Raw genomic sequence first — 22,612 nt, 5'->3', positions numbered from 1 at the left:
AATTCTTCTCCAGTAAAAGTGTCTAAATGGCCTCAGTTGCCGATTGCAGTTCATTCCACAAGTCTACTGCAACTCATCACTCTTTGGAACAAATAGGAATCTCCAAATTGTTTCTGACCCAAGGTTAGGAATAATCTTGGGAAGGTAGGAAAATGACAGAGGGAAAAAGATCTATTTAGTATCAGAGAGAGCAGAAACCTTCATAGAGGAAGTTGCTTACATTTTACAAACCAGTTGAGTTCATTGAAATAGAAACTTCAGGAAATAAAGAGAAGAAGCAATTTCTACATCTGTGATCTGATTGAACAATAGCAATCTGGGGCTTTGGGCCCTGCTGTCATGGGTACACCTTCAGCCCCAGGAGAATTGGACCTGTTCTAGTTTCCCTCCCAAAGAATCCTTCAGAGCCCTCTTTATGTCTTTATTCCTCAGGCTGTAGATGAAGGGGTTCAGCATGGGGGTGACCACCGTGTACATCACCGAGGCTGTTGTGCTGGAGTGGGAGTTGTGGGTTGCGGCAGAACTGAGGTACACCCCCAGGCTTGTGCAGTAAAACAAGGAGACAACTAAGAGGTGGGATGCACAGGTGGAAAAGGCTTTGGACTTCCCCTTGGCCGAGGAGATTGCCCGTACGGAGGAAACTATCTTAGAGTAAGAGTAGAGGATCCCAATAAGGCATCCCCCACCCAGTAGCATAGCTGCCAAATACATCACCACGTCATTGAGAAAGGTGTCAGAACAAGCCAGGTGGATTACCTGATTCAGTTCACAGAAAAAGTGGGGGATCTCCAAGTTTGTACAGAAGGTTAGCCGCAGCACCATTAAGCTATGTAATGAGGAATGCAGGACACCCGTGATCCAGGACACTAGGACCAGCAGCACACAGAGCCTGGGGCTCATGATGACCGTGTAGTGCAGGGGGTGACAGATGGCCACAAACCGGTCATAGGCCATCACGGTCAGGAGGAAGCTGTCCAGCCCCACAAAGAGTATGAAAAAGTACATCTGGGTGACGCAGCCTGCGTAGGAGATGGCTTTGCTCTGTGTCTCAATGTTCACCAGCATCTTGGGGACAGTGGTGGAGGAGAAACAGATGTCTACAAAGGACAGGTTGGAGAGGAAGAAGTACATGGGGGTGTGCAGGTGGGAGTACACCCTGATGACTAGGATGATGAGCAGGTTCCCAAACACAGTGACCAGGTACATGGACAGGAACACCCCAAAGAGGAGGGGTTGCCATCCGTGTTCTTCTGAAAATCCCAGGAGAAGAAATTCTGAAATTCCTGTACCATTCTCAGGTGCCATGTGGTAGAGGTGACTACAAAAGAAGAGAAACAGAACATGACACAAGCGTGCATCACAGACCTGCCAGGAATGCTATCATTTATGTTCTACAGTCAAGAAATTAATTTCTATAATTTGTGCATGGATCAGGTCTCCTTTAGGGGATCTCCCATCCCATATCCGATTAGGAATTTCTTTTCCGTGATGCTCAGCTTTTCCTCAAATGGTCATGTAGTCAAACATTTTCATGAGAAAGTCTTTCATGCACTTGGGGAGTATAAATTGAATGAACATCGTGTCCAAGGCACCATCTAGACCAGGGGTCCTCAAACTTTTTAAATAGGGGGCCAGTTCACTGTCCCTCAGACCATTGGAGAGTGGGGTGCACATTCCACACATGCACACTATGGGCCCGGGATGAGCCAGCTGCTAAGCAGGACAGGCAGCGGCAGGAAAAACACCCGGCGGGCCAGGATAAATGTCCTCGGCGGGCTGCATGTGGCCCTCGGGCCATAGTTTGAGGAAGCCTGATCTAGACAATGAGTGAAGAGTGCTGGAAAGAAAACCAAAAGTCCCTCCAGTAAAATATAAAGAAAGAATACAAGCAGATGTAAGAAAATCACATACTGTGTCAGACAGTGACAAGAGCTATAAAGAAAGAAAGAAGGTAAAAGAGAGAGAGTGGATGGGGGTGTTAATTTTTACTGGGGTGTTCAGTCTAGCAGACAAGGTGACATTTGAACAGAGACCTCAAGGAAGACAGACTGGGAACCATGAGGATACTTGGTAATCTGTGTGGCCAAAAGGAAAGATGGCCAGTGCAAAGGCCCTGAGGAAGACGCTTGTTACAGAGGCTCAAGGCCAACAGGAAGTTCAGTTTGGCAAGAGGAATTAGCAAGAAGGAGACCGATGACAAATGGTATCAACGAACTTTGCAGAATGAGGTGGCCTCATTGTTGCTGCAACTCCAAGATACAAGGAGGCCCAGTGTCCAGATGGTTTTGTATTTGCACTTGAATAAGTTGGCTCCAAAGGTGTCCCTTGTATTGAAAAGCACCGCCTCTTTCTTTCCATGTGTTGGCTTGAGTTTTGACCTCTACATTACGTAACCTTTTGGAATATGTTGAGCCCAGGTTCCTCTGCTTTGAAACCTGCTCTCACCCTTAAAGTCACCCCTCCTCCAACACACAAATAGCACAGGTACACATGCACAGTGAGGACTCCTAGGGCAGGGCAATAATAGCATGCCCTTCTCACCTTCAGTTATACAATTAGACAGGAGTGGACGCAAGGCAAGCTGTTTGGTATGGCCATGGTCTGCCCTCTGGTTAAGAAGGAAACCTGGCCGGGCGCGGTGGCTCACGCCTGTAATCCTAGCACTCTGGGAGGCCGACGTGGGCGGATTGCTTGAGGTCAGGAGTTCGAAACCAGCTTGAGCAAGAGCGAGACCCCGTCTCTACTATAAATAGAAAAAAATTAATTGGCCAACTAATATATATAGAAAAAATTAGCCGGGCATGGTGGTGCATGCCTGTAGTCCCAGCTACTCGGGAGGCTGAGGCAGCAGGATTGCTTGAACCCAGGAGTTGGAGGTTGCTGTGAGCGAGGCTGACGCCATGGCACTCACTCTAGCCTGGGCAACAAAGCTAGAGTCTGTCTCAAAAAACAAAAACAAAACAAAACAAACAAAAAAAAAAAACAAAAAAAGAAGAAAACCCATAAAAATAAAATATCTGCTTGATAAACACAGAGAGGGGAATTCAATGGACCTGAGCTGGGAAAAATATCTAATAATCTCAAGTAGTTCCTAAGAGATTAGGAGGGAAAAAAAGCTTCCTTGGTTATGGCAACACTTCAGCTCCTCTTATATCTCCTTGATACCAAACAAAAATAATAAAAGATCAAAAATAAGTTTCCCCCAAAGATAAAAGTAATCATATATTTTTAATACCAAGACACTTACAGATCGAACACATAAATATAAAGAATGAGCAAAGGAAATAGACAAACAATTCAAAAGAGGAGATCTACAAAGAATAACAAAATTTATACATTTAAAAACATGACACAGTAGGAGACTTGCTTTTTCCCATGTCTGTTCCATGTTGATTTGAACAATTGATTTTTTTATTTTTTTGAGACAGGGTCTTGCTCTGTCACTTGGGCTAGAGTGCAGTGTCGTCATCATAGCTCACTGCAGCCTCAAAGTCCTGGGCTCAAGTGATCCTCCTGCCTGAGCCTCCCAAGTAGCTGGGACTGAAGGAGCGTGCTACCATGTCTGGTTAACTTTTTAAAATATTTTTAGTAGCTATGAGGCCTCACTCTTACTCAGGCTGGTCTCAAACTGCTGGCCTCAAGCGATCCTCCCATCTCAGCCTTCCAAAGTGCTGGGATTATATATAGACTTGAGCCACCGCACCTGGCCTGAACAATTGATTTTTATGTGGTCCTATATAAAATGAGGCAGGCAACTTTCTTATTTTTCCTCTCTGGGTATCTATTCTTTGCTATTCTTAGGTTTTGCGTTTTGATCTCTCTCTCTCTCTGTCTCTTTTTGATAAATCCCATGGGCACACTTCAGTCCTGGACCTGGACTTTTTCCAGCATGCAAAAGCTTCCATAAAATCCTGCACACGCCATGACAAGTCTACCCTTTTACACTGAAAAACATCGTTCATATAATTAATCCCTAAGGACATTATGTCATATGTACATTTATTTCATTATATCCTGTCATCTCCATTCTAATGCAAAGCACAAATGAACAGGGAATTCACCTGCTCTGTTCACCTTTGCGTTTTCACAAAGGTACATGAAAACCTGTGTGTGATGCAGAAACAAATTTTAAGAAAATGAGAAATTATGAGATAAAATGAATGGTACAGGAATAAAACCAGGTTAAATATAGTGGTTTCAAAATAACAATGTGTTAAACAAAATTGAAAGGAGTATTTTTTTTCCTTAGAGCAGATTTTATATTTTAATGAAATATATATTTAAAATAAAGCTTATTAATCTTAAACTAATGATGAGTTTTCTTGCCAGTTCATTTTACATTGTTTCCATATTGATAATTAACTGAAATATGCAATAAAATAGCAATAATTTAATGATTTCAACATGGGTACATAATGAAAGTTGCAAAGACCTAGACATAAGAGATGATAACATACAATTGAGTTAGAGGTATCTAAATTTGTGGTTTTATTTTATACAAAGAAACATGGATCAAATATACTTACAAAAGATAATGACAATTTTTAGTCAAATGATGAAGAAGAATGCCTTCCAAATGACAGTCAAAGGAATTAAGACATATAGACATAGATTGAATCACAAAAGACTAAAAGGCACACTGAAGAGTAACAGCAATGTGAAAACAAGTTGGAAACGTATAAAAGGCACTTTGTTTACTCAAATGATGCAGAAGAACTTTGTACATTTATAAAGTAATGAGGCGAACACAATATGACCGACAGACAGATTTGACCACATGAAATTTGTAAACTTTCATACATTCCACCAATACCTTTATACCTACAGAAAAGAACTAAATAGTAAACAGCAAAGGTGGTTTTAAAAAAAACAACCCTCCAATTCTTTTGTTTGACAGAATGCAATTAGGAACAGGAATAAAAACCCTGTGAACTCACCGTACAAAAGCAAAAAACTCTGCACAGAAAATTTGCAATAGCAAAAGCAAATGTCTAACAAACCCATAAATACATTCAGACTCAGCATTAAGGAAATAATTGCAAGCAAATCCCAATAGTATACCCTTTTCCTTTTAGTATATATATATTTTTTCAACTGAATACCTAGCATGAGGGAACATAACTGAGAAATGTATGCCTCACGAGCTCTTGTTGCAAGGTAGTGTTGTTAGCAAGCAATCTGTAGGTCTAGATCTTTCCCATCAATATGGAAGCATACTCAGCTAAGCCCTGTCTTAAAAATAAAAAAAGAAATGCCCCACTTCTGTGTATATCTCCCCTCAGTTGATACTTTATTTTTCTATTTCCCACAAATGCAAAAATCCTTGAACATTTGTTCTTCTATTGGAACCACTTTACACCTACAATTCTCTCTTCTTTTCTTTTTTTTTTTTTTTTTTTGAGACAGAGTCTCGCTTTGTTGCCCAGGCTAGAGTGAGTGCCGTGGCATCAGCCTAGCTCACAGCAACCTCCAACTCCTGGGCTCAAGCAATCCTGCTGCCTCAGCCTCCTGAGTAGCTGGGACTAATTTTTTCTATATATATTAGTTGGCCAATTAATTTATTTCGATTTATAGTAGAGAAGGGGTCTCGCTCTTGCTCAGGCTGGTTTTGAACTCCTGACCTCTAGTGATCCACCCGCCTCGGCCTCCCAGAGGGCTAGGATTACAGAAGTGAGCCACCGCGCCCGACCTACAATTCTCTCTTCTAATTAGGCTTCCATCACTCAAATGTCAGGAATGACCAGTGCATTGCTGAGTTCAATGGACACTTCTCTTTTTAGCATTGTCAATAAAATCCTTAATCATCAATCAATCACTCAATCAATCAAACGACCACTGCCATCTCTGGGGGCTGGGCTAGGCAGGTTTGGCTCTCAGGTGACCTCGAGTAAACGTTCTCTGCTTCTGTTCCCCCGGAAGCTTTCTTGCAGTATCTACTGGTGTGTCAGACTCACCTAGATGGGGGCTCTTGGAGGAAGGACTTTGTGTAGAAATTCTAAGGTCTTCCTGGACGGTTGATGGTGGAGACTGGAACTCTGTCATCAGACAAGACAGCAGGAAGGAGTCAAGCATTGGTTTCCAATGCTTGGAGTCCAGCGTTAGGACTCCAAAAGAAACAAGCATGTCCCTTCCAGCCCAAGGTTGTACGTGACAACCACGGAGGAGATATGAGGCATTAGGCACATTTCCTGCTTATTAATCCAAGCCTGAGTGCATCATTTCCCTGTGGGACGTTGCTTTGCACAGAATGGAACTTTTCCTTGCACAGATCCTTTGTCCTCAAGAGACCAGGTTAAAAGTTAAGTAAATCTAGTCTTTTTTTTTTTTTTTTTTTTTTTTGAGACAGGGTCTCACTTTGTTGCCCAGGCTAGAGTGAGTGCCGTGGCGTCAGCCTAGCTCACAGCAACCTCAAACTCCTGGGCTCAAGCGATCCTCCTGCCTCAGCCTCTCGAGTAGCTGGGACTACAGGCATGAGCCACCATGTCCGGCTAATGTATCTTTTTTTTTTTTTTTTTTTTGTAGAGACGGAGTCTCACTCTTGCTCAGGCTGATCTTGAACTCCTGAGCTCAAGTGAGCTTCCTGCCTCAGCCTCCCAGAGTGCTAGGATTACAGACATGAACCACTGTGCTCAGACTAAATGTTTATTTATTTATTTATTTTGAGCCAGAGTCTTGCTTTGTTGCCTAGGCTAGAGTGAGTGCCGTGGCGTCAGCCTAGCTCACAGCAACCTCAAACTCCTGGGCGGCTCAAGCGATCCTCCTGCCTCAGCCTCCCAAGTAGCTGGGACTACAGGCATGCGCCACCATGCCCGGCTAATTTTTTCTATATATATTAGTTGGCCAATTACTTTCTTTCTATTTATAGTAGAGACGGGGTCTCGCTGTTGCTCAGGCTGGTTTCGAACTCCTGACCTCGAGCGATCTGCCAGCCTGAGCCTCCCAGAGTGCTAGGATTACAGGTGTGAGCCACCGCACCCGGCTAAACGTTTATTTTTATTTTTTTTTTTTTTTATTTTTTATTTTTTAAAGGCTGGTCAAGTGGAGCAGTGGGAGTGGAGAAGGAACAAAGGAATCTGTAACTGGTTGTGATCAATTAGTTGTAAACACCACTGCACTCGGACCAACCTAAACGTTTATTTTTGAATGATAAAAAATTGCATAACTTTTTTTTAAAAATTCAGGACATTGCATAACTTTATATGGTAAAATGTTGATGTCTTGATATATGAATACATTGTAGAATAATGATATCAAATTGAGTAACATGTTAATCACCTCAAATACTTATTTTTTTGTCACAAGAACATTTAACATCTATTCCTTTAGGAATTTTGAAAGATGCAATACATTATTAACTGTGGTCACCTTGTTATGCAATAGACCTTGAAAAGTTTTTCCTTCTGTCTAACCGGAACTTTGTACCATTTGGTCAACATCTCCTCATTCCCCACACCCTGCCCAGCCACTGGGAAACACCATTCCACTGTCTACTTCTATAAGTTCGACTTCTTTATGTTATACATACAAGTGAAATCATGTGGTATTTGTCTTTCTATGCTTGGCTTATTTCACTTAATATCATGTCCTCCAGCTTCATTCATGTTGCTACAAATGACCGGAGTCTCACTCCTTTTTAAGGTTGAATAGTATGCCATTGTGTCTATGTGCCACATTTTCTTTACCAATTGATCCACTGATGGGCACTTAGGTTGGTTCCATGTCTTGGCTTTTGTGAATTATGCTGCAATGAGCACAACAGTGCAGATATCTTTTTGACATATGGATTTCGATTCCTTTGCATATACCCCCAGAAGTGTGATTGCTGGATTATACGGTAATTCTATTTTTAGTTTGGTGAAGAACCTTCCTACTGCTCTCCACAATCTACATTCTCACCAATGGTGTTGTAGGGGTCCACACATCCTTGCTAGCTCTTGGTGTCTTTTGTCCTTTTGATGAGAGCCATTCTAACAGGTGTGGGGTGATATCTCCCATTTTAATTTGCATTTTTCTGATGAATAGTAACATTGAGCATTTTTTTTATAAACCTGTTGGCTATTTGTATCTCTTCTTTTGAGAGATGTCTACTCAAATCCTTTGTCCATTTTTTTTTTTTTTTTTTTTGAGACAGAGTCTCACTTTGTTGCCCAGGCTAGAGTGAGTGCCATGGCTCACAGTGTCAGCCTAGCTCACAGCAACCTCATACTCCTGGGCTCAAGCAATCCTCCTGCCTCAGCCTCCCGAGTAGCTAGGACTACAGGCATGTGCCACCATGCCCGGCTAATTTTTTCTGTATATATTAGTTGGCCAATTAATTTCTTTCTATTTATAGTAGAGACGGGGTCTCGCTCTTGCTCAGGTTGGTTTCGAACTCCTGAACTCAAACGATCCGCCTGCCTCGGCCTCCCAGAGAGCTAGGATTACAGGCGTGAGCCACTGCGCCCGGCCCTTTGTCCATTTTTAATTTGGTTTATTTGTTTCTTTTTTGCTGTTGACTTGTTTGATTTCTTTATATATTTTGATATTAACCTCTTATTAGATGCATGATTTACATATATTTCCCCCATTTTGTAGGTTGTCTCTTCATCATGTCAACATTATGTCAGTTGTTTCCTTTGGTGTTCAGAAGTGTTTTAGATTGATGCAATCCTGTTTGCTCATTTTTGCTTTTTTGACTCTGCTTTTGGGCTCATATTTAAACAATCTACACCCAGACCAATGTCATGGATATTTTCCTCTATGTTTTCTTCTAGTGATTTTTACCATTTTAGGTCTTACACTTAAGTCTTTAATCCATTTCTAATTGATTTTTGTGTATGGTGTGAGAAAGGGGTCTGATTTCATTCTTCTGCCTGTGGATATCCAGTTTTTCCAACTTTTGATTACTATATCTTTGTAACATATTTTGAAATCAGGTAGTGTAATCTGTCCAGTTTCCCCCCACCCCCTCCAGATTGCTTTGACTATTTGAGGTCTTTTGTGGTTATATATGAATTTAAGAATTTTTTTAAAAATTCTGTGAAAAATGACACTGGCATTTTGATAGTGAATGCATTGAATCTGTTGATTGCTTTGCATAGTATATACATTTTAAAAACTTAAATACATCCAATCCATTAACATGGGATATATTTCCATTTATTCATGTTTTGTTTCAACTATTTTTGCTAAAGTTTTACAGTTTCAGTGTAGAGATTTTTCACCTTCTTGATTAAATATTTCATTTTATTTTTAATTGACAAATAATTGCACATAACGAGGTTGAACCTGGTGATGCTTCAATCACTTTGACCAACGCGTCTGGTAAAGCAGTTGAGAAAATTTGATAAAGCAGTTGAGATCAAAGGAATTGAAACTCTAGGGAATAAATAGAAGGGGCAAATTCCATTTCCACAATTTGACTAACGGATCACAATTTCTAGGGCTTAGAGCTTTGAAATCACACACACTTCTTGAAAAATAGACTTTTATCGTTTCCCTCTGAAGAATTGCTTCAGAGCCCTCTTTATGTCTTTATTCCTCAGGCTGTAGATGAAGGGGTTCAGCATGGGGGTGACCACCGTGTACATCGCCGAGGCTGGTGTGCTGGAGTGGGAGTTGTGGGTTGCGGCAGAACTGAGGTACACCCCCAGGATTGTGCAGTAAAACAAGGAGACAGCCGAGAGGTGGGATGCACAGGTGGAAAAGGCTTTGGACTTGCCCTTGGCCGAGGAGATTGCACGTATGGAAGAAACAATCTTAGAGTAAGAGTAGACGATCCCAGCCAGGGAACCACCCCCCAGCACTATAGCTGAGAAATACATCACCATGTCATTGAGAAAGGTGTCAGAACAGGCCAGGTGGATTACCTGATTCAGTTCACAGAAAAAGTGGGGGATTTCCAACTCCGTACAGAAGGACAGCGGCAATACCATTAAGCTTTGTAACAAGGAATTCAGGACACTCATGATCCAGGACACCAGGATCAGCAGCCCACAGAGCCTGGGGTTCATGATGACCGTGTAGTGCAGGGGGTGACAGATGGCCACAAACCGGTCATAGGCCATCACGGTCAGGAGGAAGCTGTCCAGCCCCGTAAAGAGTATGAAAAAGTACATCTGGGTGATGCAGCCTGCGTAGGAGATGGCTTTGCTCTGTGACTGCACATTCACCAGCATCTTGGGGACAGTGGTGGAGGTGAAACAGATGTCTACAAAGGACAGGTTGGAGAGGAAGAAGTACATGGGGGTGTGCAGGTGGGAGTCTGAGATTGTGGCCAGGATGATGAGCAGGTTCCCGAGCACAGTGGTCAGGTACATGGACAGGAACAGCCCAAAGAGGACGGGCTGCAGTTCTGGCTCCACTGAGAACCCCAGAAGAAGAAATTCTGAAATTCGTGTGTCATTTTCTGGTTCCATCTGGTTGTTCTGACTACTAAAAAAAATAAAAAAAATAAAAAATAAAAAGAGGAGACCATGACACATGCATGCATTACTAACCTGTCAGAAATTCTATCATTTATACTCTACAGTCAAGAAGTTAAATTTCTTTTTTTAAAAAAATTGACAGAGAAAATTCTATGAATAATTCATATGTAACATGATGTTTTGAAGTATGTATACATAGTGAAATGGCTACAACTAGCTAATTAACATCTGCATTACTTCACATAGTCATCGTTTCTGTGGTGAGAACATGCATTATCCACTCCCTTACCATTTTTCAAGAATGCAATATATCATTGACTGTAGTCACCATGCTTTCCCAGTCTCTTATCACACTGTAATTTTGTACCCTTTAACTAACATCCACCCCCACTGTAAATGCTCCCGTCTCTGGTAACCTCCATTCTACAGGATGTTAATTTCCATATTTTGTGTGTGAATCTGGTCTCCATTAGGGGACCCCACGGACATCTGTCATTAGGAATTGCACTCTCACCCTCAGCCTTTCCCAGGGGGCATGTATTCTGCAGTTTTAAGGAGAAAATGTTTCATGCATTGGAGGAATATAAATTGAATTTTGATATGTTCTAGGCACTATCTCGAGCCAGGCATCCTTGAACTACGGCCTGCGGGCCACATGCGGCCCTCCGAGGACATTTATCTGGCCCGCCGAGTGTTTTGCCACCGCTGCCTGTCCTGCTTAGCAGCCGAGTGGTCCCCGGCCCCCAGTGCGCATGCGTGGAATGTGCCCTCACTCTCCAACGGCCCTCCAATGGTCTGAGGGACTGTGAACTGGCCCCCAGTTTTAAAAGTTTGGGGACCCCTGGAAGTCAATGATGCTGTAGAGCAAAAGTCCCTGCGATCTAATGACTGAGGAAGAATACAAACCAAAGAAGATGTTGTGTGCTAAGTCAGATGGTCTTTTTCTCCTCCTATGAAGCAAAAGAAAGAGGTAAGAGGAAAAGTGTTGATGGGGTGTTAGTTTTTGCTGGGCGGTCAGCCAAGGGCAGCAGACCAGGTGATGGCTGATCAGAGACCACACTGACGACAGAGGGGGAGTCACAATGCTCACGCCTGTAATCCTAGCACTCTGGGAGGCCCAGGCTGGATTGCTCGAGGTCAGGAGTTGGAAACCAGCCTGAGCAAGAGCAAGACCCCGTCTCTACTATAAAAATAGAAAGAAATTAATTGGCCAACTAATATATATAGAAAAAATTAGCCGGGCATGGTGGCGCATGCCTGTAGTCCCAGCTACTCGGGAGGCTGAGACAGGAGGATCGCTCGAGCCCAGGAGTTTGAGGTTGCTGTGAGCGAGGCTGATGTCACGGCACTCACTCTAGCCTGGACAACAGAGTGAGACTCTGTCTCAAAAAAAAAAAAAGGCTCCTTGTAAACCATGTGCAAGGCAGAAAGAAGGAATGATGCAGAGGCCACGTGGAAGGTGGTTCTTTCAGATGTTCAAGGCCAAGAAGGAAGCCAGTGTGGCAGGGAAATGGGGAAATGAACAAGAGGAGAGTGATGAGAGATGGTGGCAGAGGATGTTGAGGAATGAGATGGCCTTGTAGCTTCTGAAACATAAAGACACAAGGAGTCCCTCTGACCAGATGGTGTTACATTTGCACTTTATTCATACAGTTGCAAAGGTTTCATGAATTAAAATACATCCCTTTCTTTATTTCTCTCTATTGCCTTGAGTTTTGGTGTTTATCTCATGAGGTACATTTTGGAATGGAGACCCTAGGTCCTCTTTCTCTGAAACCTGGTCTCACCCCAAGGCATGCAAAAGAGCATACACACACACACACACACACACACACACACACACACACATGCCTAAATGCATACATGCATGCAGCACACCGTGGCCTCTTGGAGCTCTGTTACTCACATGTTCTTCTCATCTCAGTCACACTATTAAAATGGAATGGATGTCAGACAAGTTGTCAATATCAAATTATCTTTCCTCAGGAGCATAGAGAAATGGTATTCAGAAATTCCAGTCTGGAAATCTCCCATGCACATGCAATCTTAAGGCTTCATTTTGGTATTGCTATTTTCTACCTTATGTTTAAAGAAATATAAACTGAATAAATAAAAGAAAAAAACCAAAATATAAAAAAATCTGCCCGAGAGAGAGAGACAAGCATGAATTAGAACTGGGGTGGGCAGAAAAGATCTAATAAGCTCATATAGTCCTTTCCTTAGTTTTGGAGATATTCCTGTTACATTCCTTTGATGCCAGCAAAAATAATAAAAGACAAAGATAAATTTACCAAATGACAAACATGATTTCTTTTCTGTGTCAAAACAGTTTCAGATAGGTAGCTCCAACAGAAAAAATGAGCAAATGCAATAAACAATAATTCAAAAAGGAAATATGCAAAATAACCACACAATTTGGCTTTTTTTTAAAACGTGAAACAATACAAAACTTGTTTTTCCTGTGCCTGTTCTGTTTATTTGACCAACTGGCTTTTATATGGTCTGATAGCAGATGAGACAGTCCTTTTCCCATTTTTCTTGTGTGGCATCTTGTTTTTGTCTTTTTTAAGCTCTGGATTTTGATCTCTTTTTGAGAAGTCCAATGGCCACACTCTAGTCCTGGTTCTGGTATTTATCTAACATGCAAAGGCCTCCCCAGATCATATGCTATAAAATACTGCACACAGCATAGTATTTCTATCCTTTTGCACTGAATAAAATTCTGCATATGATTTATCCCTGAGGGGATTATATCCTACACACATTCATTGCCTTGTACTGTGTCTTACTGTTAAGAATACAAGACCCAGTGGTCAGAAACTTCACTTGTTTTTTTTACCTTTGAATTTTCACAAAGGTGTATGAATATGAGTACATTATATATGAAAAAGTATTAATTATTAAAATTATTATTATTATGAAAAAATTATTAATTATTAAAAATTATTATTTAAAAATATTACATATAGGCTGAGGCAGGCAGGTTGCTTGAGGTCAGGAGTTCAAAACCAGCCTGAGCAAGAGCGAGACCCCATCTCTACTATAAATAGAAAGAAATTAATTGGCCAACTAATATATATACAAAAAATTAGCCGGGCATGGTGGCACATGCCTGTAGTCCCAGCTACTTGGGAGGCTGAGGCAGAAGGATTGCTTGAGCCCAGGAGTTTGAGGTTGCTGTGAGCTAGGCTGATGCCACAGCACTCACTCTAGCCTGGACAACAAAGTGAGACTCTGTCTCAAAAAAAGAGAAAATACTAAAATGATGGCCAAAGGTGATGTAACTTATGGAAATAGATTGAATACAAAAAGCCAAAAGGCATGCAGGCAAAGAATAACAGAGATGTGGAAACCAGTTGGAACTGAATATATAAAAAGCAATTTATTTAGCCAAATGCTGCAAAAGAACTTTCTACATTTGTAAAATCACGTAGTGAACACAACATGATGACTAGATGGATTTGGCTACAAACATTTATAAAATTTCACACATTCCCCTTAAATACATTGATACTTACATAAAAGAACTAAATGCTATTAATAAATGCCAAAATTAGGCCAGACACGGTGGCTCACGCCTGTAATCCTAGCACTCTGGGAGGGCGAGGCAGGTGGATCGCTCAAGGTCAGGAGTTGGAAACCAGCCTGAGCAAGAGCAACACCCCATCTCTACTAAAACTAGAAAGAAATTAATTGACCAACTAAAAATATATATACAAAAAAATTAGCCGGGCATGGTGGCACATGCTTGTAGTCCCAGCTACTCAGGAGGCTGAGGCAGGAGGATCGCTTGAGCCCAGGAGTTTGAGGTTGCTGTGAGCTAGGCTGACCCCACGGCACTATAGCCTGGGCAACAATGTGAGACTCTGTCTCAAAAAAAAGGAAAGTAATAATAATAAATGCCAAAACTGATGAAAACTCCAGTTCTTCTGTTTTAAAAAATGCAATCTGAAAGAGGAATAAAAACACTCCCAACCATGCATACAAAAAGCAAGGAACATATACAGTTTCCAATAGAGTGGTAAATGTCTAACAAACACACATATAAATTTAGCCTCACCAGTAAGGAAATCATTGCAGAGTAAAGGTCATTAGTATGTCACTTTTCACCTATTAAGTTAAATTTTAATTTCATTTGAATACCTAGCATGAGGGAAAATACTACAAAATGTTTGCCTCATAAACCGCTGTTCTCAGGTAGTATTTAGAAGGAATTCATTGGTTTTGACCTTTCTCAACCATATAGAAACCTACTCAAATAACCCCTTCTTAAAAATAAAAAAGAACCGCCCTGACTTCAGTTTATATTGCCCCACAGCTAATAACTCTATTTCTCTTCTCCACTTAATTGCAAAGATCTTTGAGCAAAGATCAAAGGACTTTAAAGCCTCCATTTATTCCACTAATTTGGCTTCCATTCACATTACTTACTTGTCAACAATCACACTCCATTGCTGAGTTCAATGTTCACTTCTCTTTTAGCATCATAAATAGATACAAGAATCAATTAATTAATTAATCAAGCAAGCTAACAAACAGCCATAGCAATCTCTCTGCTCTAGGCAAGCCTGGATTGGCTCTCAGGTGACCTCAGGTGCATGTTCATGAATTCCATCCTCCCCGACACTTTCCTACTGTACCTACAGAGCTCTTGGACTCACCATGATGGGTTTTCTGGAAGAAAGATCTCCGTGTGGAACTGAGAATCTCTCCCTGGATGGTGGATGATGGAGACTGAAGCTCTGTCCCCATAAAAAAACAGTAGGAGAAGGTAAGCCTTTAGTACCAGAGCAAGATTTAGGACTTTAACTAAACAACCATGTCCCATTCAGCTCAAGGTACCGTAAATTCACACCTAACAGGTACGATGCACACTATCTGGGGCATGGGCACACATATAACTTGGACTCAAATGGTACAAAAGCAATTTAGGTCACCAAAATGTTTGTACCTCTGGAATATGCTGAAATAAAAAAGGATTGCATATGTTGAGGTAGAACAGCAGAGGAGGAGATTTTACAGCTTTGAAAACCTGCTAATTAGGCATATTTCCCTCTTGTTATTGCAACCCTGACCACATCATGTCCCTGTGGGACATTGCTCTGCAGTGAAAGAAACATTTTTCTCCTGTGTTCTCTGTTCCCAAGACAGCGTATTAAACATGGGGTGAATTCAGCCTTTATTAGTCCTTCTCTATGGACTTCTTTGCCTTCCTGAGATCTAACCTTGTAACAGCTCATTGCAACCCTGAGTTAAAGTCTTCTCCAAAGTCTAAACTGAGGACCTTGTTTTGACTGAGACCCCTGAGTCTGCAAAGCATTGGATTGTGATGGGAACACAGCCCTTAACTTCTCTAGAAAAGTCTTTCACTGCTTCAACAAGGCAGTGAATTGTGTTCTCTTCATAGAAAACCATGGGTATCACATCACTTGGCTTCACGATGCTTTTGCCAAAAGAATTAGAAATTTCATATTTAGGGCAGAGGTCAAGAACTGTCGTTTAATTCTTCATTTATAAAACATTTGGTAATTTTAAGAGGTACATTTATGCCTCTTTTATGCAAATCATGCTACAATTAGCATCTTATAAAAATTATCTTATTTAATTTTCCAAAACTTACCTATTTAAGTTGACAAAATGCATTTATCATGTACAATGATGTACAACATCATGTACATGGTGTTTTGAAGTATATATACGTTAGAGAATAGTTAAATCTAGCTAATTAATATATGCAATACCTCACATAGTTATTACCTTTTTGGTGGGGACATTTAACATCTACTCTCTTGGCATTTTTCAAGAATACAATATATCATCAGAAAATATAGTCACCCTATGGTACATTATCTCTTGAATTTATTTCTCCTAACTGCAATTTTGTATCCTTGGACAAACATCTCCCCACCCTTCCTCCCTCAACTGCCCCAGCCTCAGATAAACACCATACAGCTCTACAGTTCTGTAACATCAACTTTTTTAGATTCCATATGAGTGAGATCATGAGATATTTATCTTTTTGTGCCTAACATATTTCATATAATATAATGTCCTTTAAGTCCATCCATATTGTTGCAAATCATAGGATTTCCTTCTTGTTTTCAGCTGAATAAACAAGATAGTGTATTACTGTGTAGACATACCACCTTTTCAAATCCATTCACCCATTTGTGAACACTTAAATGGATTTCCTGTCTTGGCTATTGTGATTAGTGCTGCAGTACACGAGATTGTAGATATCTCTTTGACATAATATCTTCATTTCCTTTTGATAAATACTCAGTGGTGGAAGTGCTGGATCATATGATAGTTCTATCTTGAATTTTTTAAGGAAACTACCTACTGTTTTCCATAATGACTGCTAATTTACGTAAGTGTTCCCCTTCTCCAATCCTTGTCAGCAATGGATATTTTCTGACTCTTGGTAATAGCCCTTCTAGCTGGGATGAGGTTGTATCTTATCATGGCTTTGATGGACATTTCCCTGATGATTCTTGATGTTGAGAATTTGTTCATGTACCTCTTAGCCATTTGTATATTTCAGGAAATGTCTCTTTAGCTCTTTTGCCCATTTTACAAGGTGATTATGTGTTTTCTTGCTATTGAGTTGAATTTTTGTAGGTACTGGATATGAACTCCTTGTCAGATGTATAGTTTGGGAATATTTTCATCGACCGTGTAGTTTGTCTCTTGGATCTGTTGATTATTTCCTTTGCTGTGCAGAAGCTTCTTAGTTTAATGTAACTGCACATCTATTTTTGTTGCCTGTGCTTTTGAAGTCTTAGCAACAAAATCCTTGCCTAGACCAATGTTGTGTCTTTTCATGTTCTTTGCCCCACTTTTAATGGGTTTATTTGAACTTTTTTAGTTTTGTTTTTTTTTGTTTTTGTTTTTGTTTTTTTTTTGCTGAGTTCTTTGAGTTTCTGGATATCAGTCCCCTATTGGATATATAGTTTGTTAATATTTTCTCCCATTCTGCAGGTTTTCTGCTCACTCTGTTGATCACTTGTTGGGTTTGCAGAAATGTTTTAGTTTATGGAAGTCCCATTTGTCTAATTTTGCTTTTGTTCCTTGTGGTTTTGAGGTCTTCATCATAAATTCTTTGCCTAGACCTATGTCTAGAAGAATTTTCCCTAGGTCATCTTCTAGTACTTTTATAATTTCAGGTCTTACATTTAATTCCGTAATCCATGCTGAATTAATTTTGTACATGGTGAGATATGGGCCCAGTTACATTCTTCTGCATGTGGCTCTCCAATTTTCCCAGCACCATTATTGAATGGGGACTACTTTCCCCAGCGTACATTTTTTAACAATTATGTTGAACACCAGTTGTTTGTGGGTATGTGGCTTTATTTCTGGGTTCCCTATTCTGTTCCATTGATCTAGGTGTTTATATTTATACCACTGCCATGCTCTTTTGGTTACTATTGCATTGTAGTACAATTTGAAGTCTGGGAATGTGATGATTCTCACTTTGTTCTTTTTGCTTAGGATTGCTTTGGCTATTTGGGCTCTTTTTTGGTTCCCTGTAAATTTTAGGACTTTTTTTCTAATTCTGTGGAAAATGATTTCGGTTATTTGATAGGAATTGCATTGAATTTATAGATTGTTTTGAGCAATATAGTAGTTTTAACGATATTGCTTCTTCCAATCTATGAGCTTGGGATGTTTTTCCATTTTTTCTTGTCGTCTACAATTTCTTTCATCAGTGTTTTGTAGTTCTCCTGGTAAAGATCTTTCATCTCCTTCGTTAAGTGTATTTCTAGGTATTTCCATTGTTTTGAAGGTATTGTAAATGGAATTCAGTTCTTGATGTGGTTGCCTGCTTGATGGTTATTTATGCACAGAAAAGCTACTGATTTTTGCGTGTTAATTTTGTGTCCTAAAACTTTGCTGAATTCATTTATCAAATCAAGGTGTCTTTTGGAGTCATCCTTCAGGGTTTCTATGCATAAGATCATATCATTTACAAACAGAGGTAATTTGACTTCCTCTTTTCTAGTTTGTTCTACTTCTAGTAGTTCTACTTCCTCTTTATCTCTTTCTCTTGCCTAATTGCTCTGCCTAGGACTTAAAGTACTATATTGAATAGAGATGGCGAAGGTGGGCATCCTTATCTTATTCTAGTTCTTAGGGGAGATGCTTTCAACCTTTCCCCATTGAGTATGATGTTGGTTTTGGGTTTGTCATACATGGCTTTTATTATTTTGAAATATGTTCCTTCTATGCCTACTTTGTTGAGGGTTTTAAGATGAAGGGATGTTGGATTTTATTGAATGCTTTTTCTGACTCTATTGAGGGGATTGTAAGGTTTTCGTTTTTAATTCTGTTTACATGGCGAATCACATTTATTGATATGTGCATGTTGAACCATCTTTGCATCCCTGGGATAAAACCCACTTGATCATGGTATATTATATTTTTGATGTGCTTTTGGATTTAGTTTGCTACTATTTTGTTAAGAATTTTTACAACTATGATGATCAGAGATATTGATCTGTAGTTTTTTTGTTGTACCCTCTTCTGGCTTTGATGTCAGGGTGATACTGGCTTTGTAGCTTGAGTCAGGGAGGGTTCCTTCCTCCTTGATTTTTTTTGGGAAAAGTTTTATAAAGATTGGTATCAGTTCTTATTTTGTATGTGTAGTACAATTTGGCTTTTAATCTGTCTGGTCCTGGGATATTTTTTGTTGTTTATTTGTCCATTACTGATTCATCTCACTACTTGTTATTGGTTGTTCAGGACTTCTATTTCATTCTGGTTCAATCTTGGGGGGTTCTGTTTCCAGGAATTAATCCACTTCCTTCCTCTAGGTTTTCTAATTGTGCACATGAAGAGGCTCATAATATTCGTTGATGATCTTTTGCATTTCTGTGGTATCAGTTATAATGTCTTCTTTTTCACTTTTGATTGTGTTTACTTAAATATTATCTCTTTTATACGGTTAATCTAGCTAGGGATCTATCTATTTTGTTTGTCCTTTCAAGAACCAATTTTTTCATTTCGTTGATTCTTTGTAATTTTTGGAGGGGGACCTCAATTTTATTTTTAGTTCTGTTCTGGTCTTTGTGATTTCTTTTCTTGTGCTACCTTTGGGTTTGGTTTGTTCTTGTTTCCCTAGTTCCCTGAGATGTAATGATAGGTTGTAAATTTTTTATCTTTCTATCTTTTTGATGTAGGCATTTAACACTGTAAATTTCCCTCTTAGCATGGCCGTTGCTATATTCCAGGGGGTTTGCTGTACTGAGTCTCTATTTTCATTCAATTAAAAATTTAATTTAATTTAATTTTGAGACAGAGTCTCACTCTGTTGCTCAGGCTAGAGTGGGTACCATGGTGTCAGCCTAGCTCACAGCAACCTCAAACTCCTGGGCTCAAGCAATCCTACTGCCTCAGCCTCCCAAGTAGCTGGGACTACAGGCATGTGCCACCATGCCCCGCTAATTTTTTTCTATATATATTTTTAGTTATCCAAGTAATTTCTTTCTATTTTTTTAGTAGAGATGGAATCTTGCTCTTGCTCAGGCTGGTCTCGAACTCCTGAGCTCAAATAATCCACCTGCCTTAGCCTCCCAGAGTGCTAGGATTACAGGCGTGAGCCACCACATCCAGCCTGAATATTGTTTTTTATATAATTAGTATGGACTAGCCATCTTGCAGAGCAAGTGGTCTATTCACATTGGAAAAATTCAGATAGGACAGAAAGCCTACAATTTCACTAACAATGTTAAAAATGCAAGTATAATACTTATTAATAAATAAAAAGTCATTTATAAACAAAGTCTTCATAATGTGCTGCTCATTTTTTTTACAGAAGTCTTATGGGACAGAGACTGCTTGAAAGTAAAGAAGGTAGTTTGTGTGGAGAAACTTTGAGTCAGAGTTCAGATCACATGCTGAACAGGAAGAGTCCTCCTGGACTAAAACCACGTGAAAACAGTGTGTGTGTAGAAGTCTCTATTGGTCATTCGTACCTTCACAGGCACATCAGAGCTGGAATGGGACACAAACCGTTTCACTATGAGGAATTTGGAAATAAGCTATGTACATATAAGCAATGTGAGAAAACCCTCAGTTATCATGACTCCTTTCGAACAAACGACTCCTTTCCACCAACTGGAAAGAAACCCTATGATTGTCCAGAATGTGGAAAAACCTTCATTTCTCTCACATGCTTTAGAAGACACATGGTAATGCACAGTGGAGATGGACCTTATAAATGTAGATTTTGTGGAAAAGTCTTTGCATTTCTCAGTTTATATCATAAACATGAAAGAATTCACACCGGAGAGAAGCCATATAAATGTAAACACTGTGGTAAAGCTTTCCGTTGCTCCAGTTCCCTTCAACCTCATGAAAGAACTCACACTGGAGAGAAGCCATATGAATGTAAGAAATGTGGGAAAGCATTCAATTTTTTCACTTCTTTTCGTAGACATGAAAGGACTCACACAGGAGAGAAACCATATGAATGTAAGGAATGTGGGAAAGCATTCAGTTGTCCCAGTTCTGTTCATAGACATGAAAAGACACACACTGGAGAAAAACCCTATGAATGTGAGCAATGTGGGAAAGCATTTTCTCAGTGGAGGAGCATTCAATGTCACATGAGAATGCACACTGGAGATAGACCTCACAAATGTAAAGTGTGTGGGAAAGACTTTTATTCTCCCAGTTCATTTCAAAGACATGAAAGAAGTCACACTGAAGAGAAGCCCTATGAATGTAAGCAATGTGGTAAAGCTTTCAGGTCTGCTGAGTATATTCAAATACATGAAAGGACTCACACTGGAGAGAAGCCCTATGAATGTAAACAATGTGGGAAAGCCTTCCATTGTCCCAGTTCATTGCAATATCATGAAAAGAATCATACTAGAGAGAAAAACTATGAATGTAACCATTGTGGTAAAGCCTTCACATGTTCCACATACCTTCATATACATGGAAGAGTTCACACTGGAGAGAAGCCCTATGAATGTAAAGAATGTGGGAAAGCCTTCATTTATTCCAGTGCCTACCGAAGACATCAAAGAACTCATACAATAAATATATGAGAGAAATCTGAGTTATGTAAGAAATTTGGAAAGCAGTGGATTGTTATAGTTCCTTTCAAGCACAGGAAAGGAGAGTGGAGAAAGATCCTATGAGGTAATTTCCTTTGGAGTTGAGGAGAGAGACCTGTGATAGCACAATAAAATGTAGAGTTTGAGTTGCATGATTCCATGATACATTTGTCCAATAGTTTATGTTCCAGAGATTTTGAAGGCAAATATGAGGAAGGCATTAGTCATGTTTTGGAGGCACCATGCAGGGACACATATAGATTCAAATGGGCTGTGGGGACACCTGCTTCCAGCCCATTTTCCTGATTCCTCAGCATGCCCTTCAACAATATCCTCACAATCACTTGACTGTTATTTTTCTCAGAGGCATATATTTCCAAAGATGTCTCCAGAAACTCCACATTAAAGATTCATCAGCTGTTTGAGTTTCAAGCATTGTAATGTCTTCAGCAGAGAATTCCAGCTATCACAGGTGGGGATATTCTCTGGTGCTCATTTCTCCCAATCTGTTGATACAGTGGTATAAGGTCTAATTTGTATTGCAAGCACCTTTGTTCTAGTGGTTATGACTCTGTTCCTGATTCAGCATGACAGCTACCACGCTGCCCTCAAAATCAACTGGATGGGAACTTGTTCCTCTGCTGCATTGTGGAGTGGCTGATCTCACCCAGAACTTTCATGTGAGAATGAGCACCTTCCTCTTATCAGGAAATTTTTAGTGTTTCCTGTTATTCACAGCTCAATCTACTGACTCCATTCATATTCAATTATATTACATTATATGTGATTAAAAGCAGTACATATTTTTTTTGGCCACCAAGATTTCTATACAAGTTTCTTAGGAAGTTTCTTAACAGTTTTTAACAAAATTTTAACAACTTTTATACTAACAAATGTTATTCTCTTTTTCAAGATATATTAAAAATACTCTCTTGATATCATGGATGAGATCAAGTTTACAATGATACTAAGTTATTCTTTTGATATTGTGAGTCAATATTATGATGTGTATGGCAGGGTGTGATGGCTCGTGCCTGTAATCCTAGCACTCTGGGAGGTCCAGGCAGGGGTATTGCTTGTGGCTAGGAGTTTGAGACCAGCCTGGGCAATAGTGAGACCCCACCTCTACAAAAAATAGAA

The 22,612-nt window shown here is 40.0% G+C and overlaps 3 protein-coding genes across 3 annotated transcripts; 1 reads left to right on the top strand and 2 right to left on the bottom strand.

Moving 5' to 3' along the window:
* Nucleotides 1-351: 351 nt before the first annotated feature.
* Nucleotides 352-1,305, bottom strand: LOC105885543 (olfactory receptor 7A17-like). The gene has a single exon (XM_020283770.2). The coding sequence runs from the start codon at nucleotides 1,303-1,305 to the stop codon at nucleotides 352-354; it is 954 nt and encodes a 317-aa protein (XP_020139359.2).
* An 8,162-nt stretch (nucleotides 1,306-9,467) lies between these two features.
* Nucleotides 9,468-10,397, bottom strand: LOC105885541 (olfactory receptor 7A17-like). The gene has a single exon (XM_012790550.3). The coding sequence runs from the start codon at nucleotides 10,395-10,397 to the stop codon at nucleotides 9,468-9,470; it is 930 nt and encodes a 309-aa protein (XP_012646004.3).
* Nucleotides 10,398-20,230: 9,833 nt separating this feature from the next.
* Nucleotides 20,231-21,463, top strand: LOC105885540 (uncharacterized). The gene has a single exon (XM_012790549.2). It carries the CDS (start codon nucleotides 20,231-20,233, stop codon nucleotides 21,461-21,463), a length of 1,233 nt encoding a protein of 410 aa, XP_012646003.2.
* The last annotated feature ends 1,149 nt before the right edge of the window (nucleotides 21,464-22,612 follow it).

Source organism: Microcebus murinus, chromosome 27 (genome assembly GCF_040939455.1).
Source record: "Microcebus murinus isolate Inina chromosome 27, M.murinus_Inina_mat1.0, whole genome shotgun sequence".
NCBI lineage: Eukaryota > Metazoa > Chordata > Mammalia > Primates > Cheirogaleidae > Microcebus > Microcebus murinus.
This window is presented reverse-complemented; position numbering and strand designations above follow the sequence as displayed.

Coding starts and splice junctions, on each gene's coding strand:
- LOC105885543 (XM_020283770.2), bottom strand. CDS start 1,305: ATGGCACCTGAGAATGGTACAGGAATTTCAGAATTTCTTCTCCTGGGA.
- LOC105885541 (XM_012790550.3), bottom strand. CDS start 10,397: ATGGAACCAGAAAATGACACACGAATTTCAGAATTTCTTCTTCTGGGG.
- LOC105885540 (XM_012790549.2), top strand. CDS start 20,231: ATGGGACAGAGACTGCTTGAAAGTAAAGAAGGTAGTTTGTGTGGAGAA.